The following is a 17,256-nucleotide window of genomic DNA, read 5'->3' as shown; positions in this document are numbered from 1 at the left end:
CTTTACTTGTTCAGTTTATTGGTGACTTGATTGACTAAATAATGAGATGTCAAATCATTTACATGTACATAAGTGTCTGTCGACTTCTATACTTACTATTTGTAAAAATTAAAAAAAACAACATAGAATTGGTGATGAGTCATTTCCTACTCAACAATTGAGAATATTGAATGTTCTTCATCACTTGAAACTGTATTGACTTTGTGACACATACCAACTAAGGTAACATTTGGAGCCACATACTTATCATCAAGTCTGTTATCTCTTCTCCCTCTGCTAATTTTTGGTAACCTAGAAGAAGAGCTGCTCCATCAGATTAAGTAAGTTTTCATCTTTAGCTTCTATATGCTTTTGTTACCGATCAGAGTTGTGGTGGAGAGATAAGTACTCCCTCGTACCTGAATACAGAGTCGCTTTTGTTAGAAAAATATTTGAGACATACCTAACAAAAATAATATATATCCTTTTGTTGAGTCAAACACTGGTAGAAGACAGCCAGAGTAAGTTTAGATATTAGTTTAATAAGGAGTTCCCAAAATTTCCAGAGAAATTCCTTGTAATTTGACCTAATTACTTGTGTTTGCTAAAACTTTCTGAGTAATTGTTCTGAAATTTCTAGTCTAGTCTGTCCAAGGTCTTGTTAATGCATAAAGGAGTGCAGCTTCAGTGAATGCCTAATCAGGGGACCACAATATATAATATTTCCCATATTGACTTGTTTTTGTTTTGAGTTTTGCCTCTTCAAAAGAATTACCAGGAAGATGGGGCTGTTTTTATTTTCATTACAAAAAGAGATGAGCATAGACACTTGTGAAGATCAGGTAGAGATGGCAGACTGTGCTGTCGTTTTCATACTTGACAAACTCACAAACTTATTAGCTGAAGAAGCAATATTGCTTCAGGGAGTCAAGCATGATATCCAGTATATCAAAGATGAATTGGAGAGAATGATAGCCTTTCTTGGTGTGGCTGATGCTTTCGAAGAGGGAGATGCTGAGGTCAAAGTTTGGGTTAGGCAAGTGAGAGATGTTGCTAATGACATTGAGGATGTTCTTGATGAGTCCATGCTCTTGTCGTATGATCATCACTATCGTGGATCTTGTTGTTTCATTGCTAAATTGGTTTTCTCAATCAGAAACATCAAATTCCGCCATAAACTTGTCGTTGAAATCCAAGCCATCAAATCAAGAGTTGACAATATTGCAATGGGCCATCAGAGGTATCGTTACAAACTTTATGTCCCGGAGCAAGGTTCAAATTCTAACCATGCCTACGATGCTGCAAATGATCGCAGAGGCGATGCATTATTGTTAGAAGAAGCTGAGCTTGTGGGCATTGAAAATCCCACACAGCAGCTAATCGGTTGGCTCGTGGAGGATGATCCTAGACTTAAGGTGATTTCGGTGGTGGGAATGGGAGGTTCAGGAAAGACCACCCTGGTTAAGAAAGTGTATGAGGATGCAACAGTCAAGAAAAACTTCAATAGTCTTGCCTGGATAACAGTTTCCAAGTCCTTCAAGGTTGAGGAAGTTTTGAAAGATATGATTCAACAGCTCTACGATGAAGTGAAGCAGCCAGCACCTGAAGGTCTAAACACCATGAGTAGTAACAGGCTAAAAACAATTGCGAAAGTATTCCTGCAATCAAGAACATATGTGCTAGTTTTTGATGATGTTTGGAGCGTTCAAGCTTGGGAAGCTATCAGATATGCATTGCCTGATGTAAATGACGGAAGTCGTGTTATCCTCACAACACGTCTTTTGGATGTGGCTTCCTTTTGTAGCATAGAGACCAATGGCTATGTTTATGAGGTGAAACCCTTGTCTACTGAAGAGTCATGGATTCTTTTCTGCCAAAAGGCATTTCATGGCTTTTCATGTCCTTCACATTTGGAGAGCATTTCAAGGAACATCTTGAAAAAATGTGGCGGATTGCCGCTGGCTATTGTGGCCGTTGGTGGGGTTTTGGCTACAAAGAACAGGAACAACATTAGGGAATGGGGAATGCTTAATCACAGCCTTGGCCCTGAACTGGATAGCAATGACAAATTTGAGAGTATGAGAATAGTTTTGTTACTCAGTTTCAATGATCTCCCCTACTATCTTAAGCCATGTTTCCTGTATCTGAGCATTTATCCTGAGGATTATCTAATTGAGCGCAATACACTGATCTACCGGTGGATAACGGAAGGATTTGTAAAACAAAAAGAACGGAGGACAGTTGAAGACGTTGCAGACGGCTATCTCAATGAGCTCATCAACAGAAGCTTGATCCATCCTGTGCAGTACAATGATGACGGTAGCATGAAATTGGGTAGGATTCACGATCTGTACCGCGAGCTTATTCTATCAAAATCAAGAGATGATAACTTTACTGCAACAGTTGATGAGCATAATAAATTGTGGCCTGAAAAAACTCGACGGCTTTCAATGCATGGCATGTTGGGGAACCTACAAGTGAAAAGGTCAGTCACTAAACTTCGCTCTTTGCTTACATTTGGTGTAGCAGATCCACAGTCCTTGTCTTGCATAAGTCAAGTGCTTGGTAGCTCCCGGATGCTAAGAGTTTTAGATTTGAGAGGAGCTCCTCTAAAACTGATTCCAGAGACAGTCTTCCAATTGTTTCACTTGAGGTATTTAAGCTTGAGGAATACCAATGTGAAAGTACTTCCGAGATCAATTGGAAGACTCAAACAGCTAGAAATATTAGATCTCAAGCAGACACACGTCACTGAGTTGCCTGTGGAGATTTTAAAACTTGAAAATCTCCGTCACCTTTTAGTCTATAGCCATGTATCCTATTCGTATCTTCCTTACAACTGTTCACCAGGTTTTAAGGCTTTCCGAGGAATTGGAGCTTTGAGAGCCTTGCAGAAACTTGTGTATATTGAGGCAACCCCTGGCAGTGGCATACTTAGAGAAGTAGGAATGTTGGGTGAACTGAGACGACTTTGTATTCTGAAGTTGAGAAAAGAAGATGGGAGGACAGTGTGCTCATCAATTCAAAAGCTCCGCAAGCTTGAGTCTTTAAATCTTAAATCGGTGGAAGAGCATGAGATACTTGATCTTTCTTACATGTCATCTCCTCCGCCTCTTCTTCAGCGCCTGTATTTGACAGGACACATTGTTAAGTTGCCTGCGTGGATTCAAGATCTTAATTCCTTAGTCAAAATTTACTTCAGGTGGACTCATTTATCAGAAGATCCACTGAAATATCTCCAAGATTTGCCCAATCTTGTCCATCTTGAATTTCTTGTAGGATACACCGGAAGGGAACTGTACTTTGAGCAAGGCAAATTTCAAAGGCTTAAGCTTTTAAATTTTGACAAGTTGGAAGGACTAAGGCAGGTGACAATCGGGGAAGGTGCAGTACCTCATCTTGAGAAGCTGGTTATCCAGCGATGTGCTTTGCTTGAGACTGTGCCAACTGGAATCGAGTGCCTCCTAAATCTGAAGGTTCTTGAATTCTTTGACATGCCTGATGAATTTATCATGACATTGCGTCCAGACAAACTAGGTGCTGATGCTTGGAAAGTTTCACATATCCGTGAAGTATTCTATACATATTGGAGGGACGGTTGTTGGATGGTACATTCACTAAAGGAAAAGGAGAACAATCACATTCCTGATCAGTCTGGAGCCGTGACTAGGACCTATGGAAGGCGAAATTCACTCTAGTCGCTTGAAGGACGTAGAGCTCCAATCTCCTTCCAATTTCTGTGTAAATAATCTTACTCTGATCCTTCATCAGACTCGAAAGCACTCCACTTTTCCTGTTGTAATAAGCAGTGTATATAAATTTTGTTATGTGTTCTTTACATTGCAAGAGTGAACTTACTGTATGTAATATAGTGCAACTTTCAGTAATTTCTTTAGAAGAGTTTTGTGGATTCTCAGAGTTGCATTTTGCAACCTCTCTGTTTGTACGTTTGTGCACTTTTTCATCTATGCATAGTTAGATTATATGAGTTAAATGAAGTTCAATTACATCTCTTGTTACGTTGACACGACGAGCTCAACCCATGCTCTTCAAGCCTAAAAGATTCGCTAGAATTACTTGGGGCATGTTTGGAAGAACACATTGATAATAGGATTTGGTGTAATTGGTGTAATTATACTGTCTGTCCTGTTTGATTAGACAGGGTAATTATGTGGTCAACAGGTAACTGGTGTAATTGATAGGGGTAATTACACTTTCGTTTTTACATGCAGAGCTTCTGAATTGCTAATTACATGGCTGATTACTTTTTAATTATTATTTTTGTAATTTTATTTTGATTTTTTTGTTTTTTTTTATTTTTTAAAATTTTTTTCAATTCTATTATTTCTAGTTCTGTTATTATTTTTATTATTCTAAAAATTTCTACAAGTTTATTTATTATTTTATATTTATTATTTTTCATTTTCTTCTCGTTCTTAACCATACTTTACGTGATACTATGCAATTTTTTTGTATTATCTATTTCTTTATTCCATGCTTATTTTCTCATTAATATAATTTTATTAGTATTCTAACTTTTAAATTAAAATAGAATTTGTTGCTAAGTAAGGTTATAGACTTATGTTTTTTTAAAAATAAAAAAAATAAATCATATTTATGAATGCTATGTTGAAATTTGTTATAAGAGTATTATGTTAAATTTTTTGTTTTGAATTTATAAGTTGTGTTATATTTTCGGTTTCATTTGTTGTAGTAATATTAAATTCACATTGTAAGTCGTTTTTTAATTAGACTTGATAGATTATTTTTTGTCGAATATTTAATAATTTATGACATATTATATATATATATTAATTTTTTTTATCAAACATGCATTTCACGATGTTCGTAGAAACTTCATACTTTCAGTTTTACTGATCAATTCAATTGAAATATATTAATTTAATAAAAAAATATAAATCAATAATTTTTTCATAATATTAGTTAAGAACATATATTTATTATGCAATATATTCCCAAAAAGAATATAGCTCTTATAAATATTTAATTTAAATTTTTTATAAAGTTTTTATTTGTATAGTATAAATTTTAAATAAATAATTTTAATTTTAAAATTTAATATATTTTTATGATTGCAAAACTAGACATGTGTAATTACATTGTGACAACCAAACAAGTCAGTGTAATTACTAGACGGTGTAATTAGTAGGATGGTAATTACTATCCTAGTAATTACATCAATTCCAATTACTAGGTGACTTTCCAAACAGATCGATCAAAGTACGCTCAAGCCATAGCTAGTGCCTATATAAAAGAGTATTTATACAACTAAAAGAAATACACACATAAGCTCAATTCTTTCAGCGGTAATCTGTAAGTTATCCGCAAATCAATAAGTCTTCGTCTCCAAATGGTGAGTCTCATACCTTGATATTAAAGTTTGACTTGGCATTCGTAATGAAATCCCAATAAGTATTCCGTCCATTCAAGATCGAAAAAAAATTAGAAAGAGAAATAATTTTAATCATTCCTTAGGGTTTGAATTTTTCTCTCCTATTATGTCAATGAAGATGCAGATTTAAAAAGAATTCATTTATTCGTTTTTGTTATTATTTAACTTATATCAAAATTATTTTATTAATTAATGTTATAATGACAAAAAAATTTAATAATTAGTGACAGGATTTTACTAAAACGTATTCATAAAAGAACAAAGTAAAGCTCTTGACTTAACGATACTAAGGCGAAGAATCAAAGATTTATATCTTTTTATTCATTAATTCTAACAAGAAAAATTTAATGATTGATCGATAAATAAAAGTATATAACATTATCGTGAGTAATATTTTATTATTTCGTTATTTAGTATGGTAGAGATGTTGGTCAAAGTTGACTCTCAAAAATTAAAATATAACAAATAAAAATTAACGAAGAGAGTAATGGGATATTAGCTTATTAGGTTAAGGTAAGTATTGTAGGAAACATATTAATTTATTTATCTACTAATTATTCAGAAGATATTGAATCAGGTGTATTTTTAAAATTTGTAGCAAGTATGTGACTGTAACACAACTTATCCCAATAGACTAAGTTGACTGGTTCCATCACTTTTTTCGTTTTGGCATGATATCAATATCATTTAACAAAGTCATAACAGTTTTGGAGTTTGTATTTTATCATTTTCTCTTGGCTAATTGAGCCATGTGATTACTTAAAAAGTCAGGAGAGACAACAAATTGATTTCACTTTGCTCAGCAGAAAATCGAAATACACAATTAAACAACAAACAATCAGAAAGTAAAGGACTTACCGATCTTAAGACTGTAACTGGTAACTATCACATCCCTTTTTATAATCGTGCATTCACAATCTCAATCAGCTCTAAGTTCAAACTTAATATGAAATGACTTGCAAAAAATAGGTGTTGCTAATGCACGTCTTCAAAGCGTGCCCTTATACCTATTTGGCTTCGCTTTATAAGTGTAGCCAAAGATGGCAACATTTAAAAAGTGTTGCCTAATGTCAAAGGTTACGCTTCTTTTGGGCAGCCCCTAAAAAGTGTTGCTGAATGTCCAAAAGTGTAGCCTTTTATCAAAGGCCACACTTTTTGCTAGTTTAGGCTACACTTACGTGGTGTTGCTGTAGGCCGAAAATGGTGTAGTGCTTGTCATTCAACATAGCAAGGATATTTAGTGTCAATGTTGAATTAAGAGTAGAGATTCTTAGGAGCACCTGAGCCTCAGTCTGGAGCTGTGACTAGGACCTACGGAAGGCGAAATTCACTCTAGTCGCTTGAAGGACGTAGAGCTCCAATCTCCTTCCAATTTCTTTGTAAATAATCTTTCTCTGATCCTTCATCAGACTTGAAAGCACTTCACTTTTCCTGTTGTAATAAGCAGTGTATAATTTTTTAATGCTTTTTTAACATTGCAAAAGTGAACTTACTGTAATTTGATTAGAAGAATTTTGTGGTTTCTCAAAGTTGCATTTTGCAAACCTCTGTGTTTCTATGTTTGTGTGTACTTTTTCATCTATGCATAGTTAGATTATATGACTTTAATGAAGTCCAATTACAGGTGCGGCAATATGTTATGTTAACAAGACTAGCCCAAAAGATCCGCTAGAATTACTTGAAGATCAAAATATGCTCAAGCCTTGGCTCGTGCCAATATTGAATAGTCTTTATATGACAAAAGGAAGGGGAAAAAAAGTACACAGGGAAGCTCAACTCTTTTAGTGGTGATCTGCAAGTTATCCGCAAACCAATAAGTCTTTGTCTCTAAGTGGTGAATCGCATACCTCGATTATGATCAAAGCTTGGCTCGGCATTCGTATTGAAATTCCAACTGACCATTCCTTAGGGTGTGTTTGGTAATGAAGGAAAGTATTTTCCTGAAAAACAAGTAGATTTTTGACTTATTTTTTCATGTTTGGTTGGTGAGTTGAAAATATTTCTCGGAAAAGATTTTTTGTGTTTGGTTTTTAAATGAAAATAATTTTGAGAAATATCTTTTGTTTTATAGAAAATAATTTTTAAAATTGAATTATTTTTTTAAAAACACTTTAGATAAAAGTCGAGGTGGGGGGCTGATAGGGGCGCTGGCGGGTGAGGGAGGGGGATCGAGGTTAGCAGTGAAAAAATAAAAACATGCAGTTGAAAATATTTTTAAAAAAATAAACTTAAATATTTTTTTGAGGTGGTGGGCTGGTAGGGGAGGGGTTGGGGTGGTTGAAGGTAGGGATGAAAAAATGAAATTTTGAAGTTGAAAATACTTTTTAAAAACAAACTTTACTTTTTTTTTGAAATTGTGGGGGGAGGGAGGGAGGGTCGAGGGTAAGGGTGAAAAAATGAAATTTGAAAATAATTTTTTAAAATAAACTTAAATTTTTTTTGGGTAGGTGCAGCGGCGATTGTACAGTGTGCCAATAAAAATATTACACCGTATATATAAGATCAATTTTTTTTAATTGAACCCCCTAAGCATATGTCAAAGGAGTAGCTCAATGGTAAATTGGTTCAAGAAAGTGCGACATTTCATTAATGATTTAAAATTTTATATTTAAAATTTCTAATTGAAAAGTCAACATCGTATGACGTCTGCTCCTGCCTTGTTGTCGTTGTTCGCTGTCGCGGGTGGTCCTCCGACCTCCCCGGATCATTTCATTCTCTCCTCCATTCATAAACTTAATTTTTTTTAGGTTGGGTGTGGGTGTGGGGGCTGGTAGGGGTAGGAGGATTCGAGGGTAAGGTNACAAGGTGGAAAGAGAGTTTTGGAAAATATTTTTCTTAAGTTTTGAAGGGAAATCATTGTCCTTAAATTTGAGAAAAATGAGTTGATTTGAAAAATATTTAACTCAATCAAACATGAGAAAATTAAAAAAACATTTTCCTTCATTCAAACACACCCTGAGGGGTTTAATTTTTCTCTCCTATTATGTCAAGTGAAGAAATAGATTTAAAAAGAATTTATTTAATTCGTCTTTTGTATTATGATTTATAATATATATTTATTAATTAATAATTTTTTATGGATTTAAATGTAATATAAAAGCATGGACACACTTTAAGATTTTTTTGGTTACGCCACTAAATTTTCATATTTTATGTGAAAATCTATGAAGCGTGAACTTGATAATATCATACTTTCAAGGAAAAATTGAATAAATTAATACATTTTAATAAATAATTACTGATTTTAGCAATACTTTTAATTTATTATTATTTATAGCGATACTATGTTAAATTTGTAATATGAATTAGAAGTGAATTATGTATGCAATATATATATATATAATATAATTGGTTTTTGAAATATTTATGTTTGTTTGGTAAAAATTTGACATATTGTATTATAAGTGTATTAAAATGTGTGATAAATATATTATCTATCGGTAAAATCTGTATTATATGTGAATAATAAATTGTTCTTTGTAATATGTATTATAAATGAATTAAAAGTGATCATGTGAAAAACATGTTATTACTATAAATAATAAATACTTTTTTATTTATAGTATATTATATATAAGTTTCCCACTTTCAATTAAAAACGTCTGAAGTTAAACTTAGACAAATCCACAATTAAAAAAAAATGTCTAAAGTTGACCTAAACAATTCAAACATTTGGCAAATGTTTAGACATGAATTGAATAATAAATGAAAAAATATAGTAATTAGAATTACTCTAAAAAAATTCTTTAAAACATGAAATTATATTTAACTCTCAGTTGAAATAATATTACAATTTTATAAGAAAAAATCCATTTAAAATTTGATTAAAAGACTGATTTTTCAAATTGGCTACACTATATAACCAAACAATTTTTTTTTCAAAAGCAAGTTGTTTTTTATGGTCAAAGATCTTTTTAAAAAAATTAATTTCATTTGTTTATTCGATATGTCAAGTTGTAACTATTGTTTTGCTAACTATAATTATAAACTTAAAGATTCAAATTTTATGTATTAAATACGATTTATAATATTGATTTATCATATATATTTCTAGTATGTATGTATAATAATATATAGTCAATATATATCTTTTGTATTTTGACTCTTTTTTTAAAATAAAAATATACTTATATTTGTTATATAAAAATTAATTATTTTAATATATATAATTGAAAGCGTTTGTTTTATTTTTTCTCTTTGTCACTAACCAGTTGGCCAAAAAATAAAGCGAAAAATGAAATTCCACGTGGCAAATATATATTTGGTAATAAAATAGCACGCGGATTGGTATCCTAGCAAACATTTGCTTGTGAGATATCGACCGTTGATAATAAATCTTTATAATCCAACGGCTATCATTCACTTACAATTTTACAGCCCAAAATTTCGAAATTTCATATGATTCCCTCCTACTTTACTCCTATATAATATCCCTCAAATTCACCATTTTTGCACATTCAAAGCTTTTCTCAATTCTTACTTCATCTTAGCATACGATCGATATGGCTCGTACCAAGCAAACTGCCCGTAAATCAACTGGTGGAAAGGCTCCAAGGAAGCAGCTAGCCACCAAGGCTGCCAGAAAGTCAGCTCCGGCCACCGGAGGAGTGAAGAAGCCTCACCGTTTCAGGCCAGGAACTGTGGCTCTAAGAGAAATCAGGAAATACCAAAAGTCAACCGAGTTGTTGATCAGGAAGCTCCCATTTCAGAGGCTAGTGAGAGAAATTGCTCAGGATTTTAAAACAGATCTGAGGTTTCAGAGCAGTGCTGTGGCTGCTCTACAAGAGGCTGCTGAGGCCTACCTTGTTGGGCTCTTTGAAGATACCAATCTCTGTGCAATCCATGCCAAGAGGGTAACTATCATGCCCAAGGATATTCAGCTTGCTAGGAGGATTCGTGGAGAAAGGGCTTAGGAATCTTTGTCAAATGTTAGGATTGGTTATGTAAATCATATTACTTGATATGTAAACCTTTGGTCTAATACTATTCTGGAATCTGATTAATGAAATCTGTAGTTCATTTTGTTTCAATTAAAGCTGATGCTCATTCTATGGTCTGGATTATAGTAATTTACATTTCCTTCTTTATTGCTATTGCCTTTTGGTTGTGTAGAGTGTACAGTTTTCATAAGTGTTTCTCTTCTCCACAAAGTTGTAATTGTTAAATTATTTGCTGCCTTGTGCGATTGCTATCGAGGGAAGAAATATAAGCATTTAGATCTCAATTACTACAAGAAGATTCCCAACTGGTGTTGACACATTTGTTAATACATTATATGGAAAAGTACATTTATGGAACCCCAATTCAACGACTTAATAGTAGTCTCTGTTTATTAGCATTATCATGGTTGAAACTCTGCAGATCCTTTATCTCTTTGAAATTGAATTGATTTTGTTCTGTTAATCAAAACATTTGGGTTTGATTTGATGTGCTGCAGATGTTGCATTTAAACTGAGACTAAGCTAATTTTTTTTTCCAGATTTCATCTCCAGCAAACACAAGGATACCATATATAGACCACAAAGTTGTAAGTTGTTAAACTCATTTAAGCTTTTGTGGTATGGACTATGTATATATTCATTTATGATTATTAAATTTAAGAGCTAGAATTTTGTTAGTGCAAATGTGCTGTGATGTTAGGTGTTGGTGTAAATATCATCATCTTGAACAATGAACCTATATGAAGATTTATTGTAGAGCCGTTTGATCTCTGTTGTTAAAAGTTTCCATGAATCTGCTGCTCAGTCTAAATGAAGAAGATTGTGCCTTTCTTACATCTAAATGGGATTTGTTCTAACAATTCTTAAACATTATTTTGCCTTGCCTTTTCCTCCCACGAATCCCACAAACAAGATGTACCTAACCTGATTGAAGATTGACAATGGAAAATTTTATTTACTATGTTTTAATAGACAGCTTTAGCATGTTGGCATCAAGGAGTGCAGCTCTTCTACACAGAGGTTTTTGGTGACAGCAAATTAAATTGTTTAACGTGTTTAGCCATGAATATATGTATGCTATTACAAGGTTTGTAAATTAAGTAGCCTTATGTATATTCAAGATTGGAACTTTTAAACTCAGGCAGGTTAGCAGATGGTGAGACCAGAGAATCCAATACCATCCTGATTGCATAAGTACTAGTGTAAGGGAGAGTGTGACTAAACCATAAGATACAAATTTACAATAACTAAATTCCTAATCATCACAAAGATTTAAGACTCGGATTAAAAGATAATTTACCTTGGGACATGTCCTCAAAGTAACATCTTCATCCACAGGGAAGTTCAACCATTTTGTGCTATGGAAGTATGCATGCCTGGCTTTTTCTTATGATCAGGAATCTTAATGGTGCTGAACTATTTGGACACTGTGTCAGCTCATAAGAGCCAGCTTTTGTGAGCTTTTAGTTCTGATAATCCTTGATGCTGTACAAACTCCACTAACTACAGTTAGGAATAGAAAATTTGATCTAAACTTTGTAAATGGTTTTGCCTGTTAAACATCTCCTTGAGCTTATAATATTTCTCAAATTTGAAACCAATCTGCTCGCAGAGGTATGAAATCTACTTGTAGTTATTTAAGTACTAAATACTAATAAAAATAAACAAAGGAAGACGTGCTAAATCATGAGGGGTTTCAACTCTCAGCCTCACCTGCAATTGCAACTACCTGAACTTACTAATAGCAAGAGTAATACTATTGATATTTTTTAAGAGGATAAAGATAATAATGAAGCAACTCTGAGAAAAAGGATGACATGCATTTATTCAAATGAAAGAGGGCAAACGACCCCTTTGGAGCCCAAATAGTAATGAGGAACCACATCAAAGCCAAATAATCAACATGTATAATATGAGAAGGGAATGTGGGAATGAATAGTTGATTGATCCTTCGACCTATTTTTATGAATGTACTTTTTCTATTTCAGAGTAAAAGATCATTCATATATAGAATGGGCATTACCCCACACTAGATTAAAAAATAAAGTGAATGCTGATGATATTCTCCAAAATTACAAGACAAAAAGTAAGAACAAAAATTCTGGTGAGAAATTTATAACCACTCGAATCATCATAATCTTCAACACCTTTTCCTATTCCAACAGCGCTTGGGAGCAGGAGGGTCATTAGCAACTTTAGGCATTTGATGAAAGTCTACCAATACAATCCGTCTCTTGGCTTCCCTTTCATCTGCTAACCTTTGCTCAAACTTCCTCTTGCTTGATTCAAATTTCTTCTTCATATCACTGTCACTTTGTGTTTCTTTTTGCATTGGTCTTGCAACTGCAGAGCTTTGTGATGTTTTCTGCATTGGTCTTGTACTTGAACTGCAGTTGCTTTGTTTTGGATTAGGTGGAGGAGCAACTTGTACATTCATCTTCATCAATGGCGGCAGCATGCTCTTTGTTGAATCAGTAGTGCACCCTTTTCTCCTACACTGGGAAGGCGTCTTTTGTGCTCCTCCTTCTCTCTTCTTTTCTGTGTGATGATCACTCTCCATCTTCTTGAAAGCTTTGTGGCTCTGCTTGTCTCTGTCAAGGTGCTTCTCAAAAGATAAATCAGAAAGAAGTCTTACATGAGGAGGAGCAACTTGTACTCGTTTGGTGGACGCGTTCATCCTCTTTCTTGATGGCATAGTAGTAGTATTATGGGACTGTGGTTTATCCCGTTGTTGAACCAAGTCAGTTTTCTTCAACTCCGTGCTGCTTTCTGTTTTTGCATTGCAATTGTTCTGTTTCTCCGCAGGAGCAACTTTTACAGACTTGCGGATGACTATTCTAATCTTCCTCGCCAAGGGTTTGTTGCTTTCTGCAGTTGTTTGTTGTGTTCCTATCCCATCCCCTTCTTCTTTCTCAGGCCCTTCGACGCTATCTTGATCACCAACATTGTCCTCCATAACCTCCTCCTCCTCCCCTTCATCATCATCATCATCATCATCATCATCAGTTGATGTCATTGAGGGATTCATGAGGAACTTGATGATCCCGGCTTTGCGTTTTTCAAATTGTGGCTGATACTTGAATGCACCAACACGTAGAGCTAATTCGATCAAGTTGAAAATATCATCAGGTTGCTCCTGGATTTTGTAACAACTCATGAAAACTCTTTCAATATCCATTCTTCTCACAATACTCACTCAAACAAGAACAACAATTATGAAAGGAAAAGAAAGTAATTTATTAAGTGTAATAAGAAACTTTAACTCATCAAACCCTTTCTTATAACATTTTTTGGAATTTTTTTTTCCTTTTACCGTAAGTTTTAGGATTAGTATTTTTTAGAAACTTATTCCGCCTTTCCAATATTGTTTAGGATTGGCCACAAATTTAGAAACTTTTTCCCATATGATTTAGTAACTCTACGCCTTAATAAAAATAATTTAGAAACTTTGTGTATTTTCGAACACGGTTTTCCGTTTTCTCAGGTTGGAGAGCCTCTTTTGGTAACTCACAAATTTAGTAACTTTTTACTTTCTTCAACCTCAAGTAATCATAAAATTTAATGATCTTTTTTTTTTTATCATTTACAAAAAAAATTACCATTTCACATGTTATCATACATAGTTCAAATGTGATTTTTTTTATATAAAGATAAAACTTAATTGCTAAGTTATTATTTTATAAATAAATTAATATCATACATAGTTCATGTTTTGAGAATCAACTTTAATAAACATCTTTGTCGTACTAAATAAAAATAATAATAAAATGTTATTGACGGTATACTTTTATTTACCCGTTAATTATTAAATTTTCCTCGTTAGAATTTATGAATAAAAAGATGTAAACCTTTAATTTTTTCCCCCATAATCATCAACTCAAGAGCTTTGCTTTATTCTTTTATGAAAAAGTTTTAGTAAAATCCTATTACTAATATTAATTTGTCTATCATTATAATTCAGATTATATAAAATTAAAAAATAATCAAAATATACTATCCAAATAAATATAATGAGGAATATAATTATTTGATTATTTGAATCTAGTCATTTTAAACTTTATTGAGAGGAAACAACACAAAGCACACTAGTATTGATGTTAATTACACGTTGAAACAACAGTTTTAATTACAGTTTTTTGCCAAAAATATTAATATATTTTGAAACATTTGAGTCAAACTAGATATAATTTTTTATTTCAAATACATTATAGTGTATTCAAGGATGAATTACACTATCTAAATTATATTGGCTCTTTCATTCGCCTCTGTATATTTATTTTAGAATGCATTTAAGTAACCAAATGTTATATATTTGGGTATTTAGTATTAATTTTATGAATGTGTCCATAATCAATTCATCGGTGTATCTTGTATTAAATATTTAGTATTTTTGTGCATAAATAAACATATGATATCAAAGATACACGTATTTAGTGCTAAAATACATATGGTGATATGGATACATTCATCAATGTATATGTAACATAAATACGTTTACCGGGATTTAATAAATACAATATGAATATTTGAATGTAGTTTTTCTTTCTTTTTTTTTTTTAAAAAAAATGGTCATCCTTTGTTGGATTAGCTATTTAATTGAGCTATAAATGATAAAGTTACTAGTTTGGCGTCACGTGCAAAATGTCATGACACGTCAAGTATATTTAAGAAGCCACGATAATCATATTAAGTATTAAAATGCACGATATGTGGAAATGATATGTTTCAATCAATCAAATATGACTGTGTCGATTCAATATAATTGAAAAAAATTGCCCTTAATTATAAATAAAACTCTCATAACTCAGGAAAAATAAGAATTAAGATATATCTTGTGCAGAAATAGGACATTCAACAACATAATGCACTCTAAAGACCACAATAGTTTTATAAAATAAAATTTTAAAAATACTCTACTTAGTTTTAGATAATACTAATTATTCAAAAGACATCAATAATATTTTCTGGCTAAATTATAGCTTGTGAGATTTTTTAATTTTGATAGACAAGTTGAAGATTGTTGGCAAGAAAATAGATTTTTGGATCAATTATTGACCCAAAATCAAATTGATTTAATCAGTTTTAAATAGACACACACATTATCCTAACTTTGAAATTGAGTTTTTTTAATTTGAAAAACTAGTTTTAATCGACTTTCAAATGAATTCTTTCTCTCATTAATTTTAGACATTATCGGAAGTAATATGCATGTTGAATTATTCAGAAGATGTTGAATCAGGTGTATTTTTTAAGATTTGTAGCAAGTATATGACTGTAACACAACTTATCCCAATAGACTAAGTTGACTGGTTCCATCATTTTTTTTGTTTTGGCATGATATCAATATCATTCAACAAAGTCAAACAAATTTGGAGTTTGTATCCTTTTCTCTCTTCAAACATCAGGAGAGAGACAACAAATTGATTCCACTTTTCTCTGCAGAAAATTGATACACCTAATTAAGCAACAAACAATCAGAAAGTAAAGGACTTTTCGATCTTAAGACTGTAACCGGTAACTACCACATCCCTTTTTATAGTCATGCATTCACAATCTCAATCAACTCTAAGTTCAAATTTAATATGGAATGACTTGCAAATGACAACACATCTGAAAGTAGATTGGTTCAACTCGAGTTGGTGTGAGAAATATAGCAAAATAATATTATTGAATTGTTGTTATATCTACATTATTACATGAGACCCTATTGATAGACCATAGAATACAATTTTTTACCAAATAGGATACTTTTTAGTAGTCTTATTCCTATTCTAATAGGATTATATAAACCTATTCCTATTTTAATAGTATTGTATAAACTATTCCTATTCTAATACGATTGTATAAACCTATTCATATTCTAAAACTCCCCCTCAAGCTAGTGCGTACAATTCATGCACCTAGCTTGTTACAAATGTAATTAACACGGGGACTAATGAGGGGCTTGGTGAGATAGTTGCAGACTTCACCAAATTGACTGTCAATCTTAATGTGCTTGTCTTCTCATTAAATACTGGATTTGATGGATTTGATGCATAATGCCAATAAATCTCAATGTGCTTAATCTTCGCATGAATACTGAATTTGATTCATAATGTTGGTGTTGAACTTCCCAACCCAAGCTTCAGAAAAATTGTTCTAGACCATAGAATGATCTGCACAATCGACATACAAGGCTACTAAATTCCCCCTGAGAAACGAAGTGCTTAAATCTAATATAAAGTATATTGATCATGTTGGCATCAATAGATGAGTTAATATTAAATAAGAAAGTCACCAAAAAAATTATTGGAACATGCTCATATGCTGTAGTATTAGATTTGATGGCTAAAAATGGTCACAATTTAAGAAATAAAATTATATAGGTAGGGTCGGAATGATGTCACGACCCAACTAGAAAATAGAAATTATATAGGATAGTTCAAATTGATGGAACGACCCCATTGACAAAAAAAGAGAAATAATATGGGTAGGGTCGGAATGATGGTGATATACCGTGGTTTCACGGTATTTTTAATGCTTTTTCCTTAAGTTTAGTGTGTGTCTGATATACCGTGGTTTCACGGTATTATTAATACTTTTTCCTTAAGTTTAGTGTGTCCAAAAGCCTTTTTGTGCTAATTTTTATATAAGTTTCTCCTTATTTGCAGGAAATCTGTTCAAAGATGTATGCGGAGGTTTTTGAGCGAAGAAATGCCGAAGAGACCACCTACGGAGCTTGTGACGGTCCGTCATGCTTGTGACGGTCCGTAGGTGGCAGCATAGTGCAGCTGCTGAAGGAAGATGGGGAAGTCTGACCAAGTGTGGGGTTACGGAGTCCATGACGGTCCGTCGTGTCTATGACAGTCCGTCCTGCAGGTTCGTCATGAAGTTCAGAGAAGTAATCCCAGTACCCATATTCCAAGAGTTTAAGTGTTTTGGAAC

General features: G+C 32.9%; 2 protein-coding genes across 2 annotated transcripts; both read left to right on the top strand.

Moving 5' to 3' along the window:
• On the top strand, nt 1-3,925 carry LOC107006132 (disease resistance protein RPM1-like). The gene has a single exon (XM_015204766.2). It carries the CDS (start codon nt 762-764, stop codon nt 3,675-3,677), a length of 2,916 nt encoding a protein of 971 aa, XP_015060252.1. The 5' UTR covers nt 1-761; the 3' UTR covers nt 3,678-3,925.
• Nucleotides 3,926-9,828: 5,903 nt separating this feature from the next.
• On the top strand, nt 9,829-10,443 carry LOC107006148 (histone H3.2). The gene has a single exon (XM_015204781.2). The coding sequence runs from the start codon at nt 9,895-9,897 to the stop codon at nt 10,303-10,305; it is 411 nt and encodes a 136-aa protein (XP_015060267.1). The 5' UTR covers nt 9,829-9,894; the 3' UTR covers nt 10,306-10,443.
• Nucleotides 10,444-17,256: the final 6,813 nt, after the last annotated feature.

This window comes from Solanum pennellii, chromosome 1 (assembly GCF_001406875.1).
Source record: "Solanum pennellii chromosome 1, SPENNV200".
Taxonomy (NCBI): Eukaryota; Viridiplantae; Streptophyta; class Magnoliopsida; order Solanales; family Solanaceae; genus Solanum; species Solanum pennellii.
Note: the sequence above shows the minus strand (reverse complement) of the source record. Positions and strands in the feature narration are given on the sequence as shown.

Bases quoted from the DNA above. Each gene is read 5' to 3' on its own strand.
- LOC107006132 (XM_015204766.2), top strand. From the start codon at position 762: ATGGGGCTGTTTTTATTTTCATTACAAAAAGAGATGAGCATAGACACT.
- LOC107006148 (XM_015204781.2), top strand. From the start codon at position 9,895: ATGGCTCGTACCAAGCAAACTGCCCGTAAATCAACTGGTGGAAAGGCT.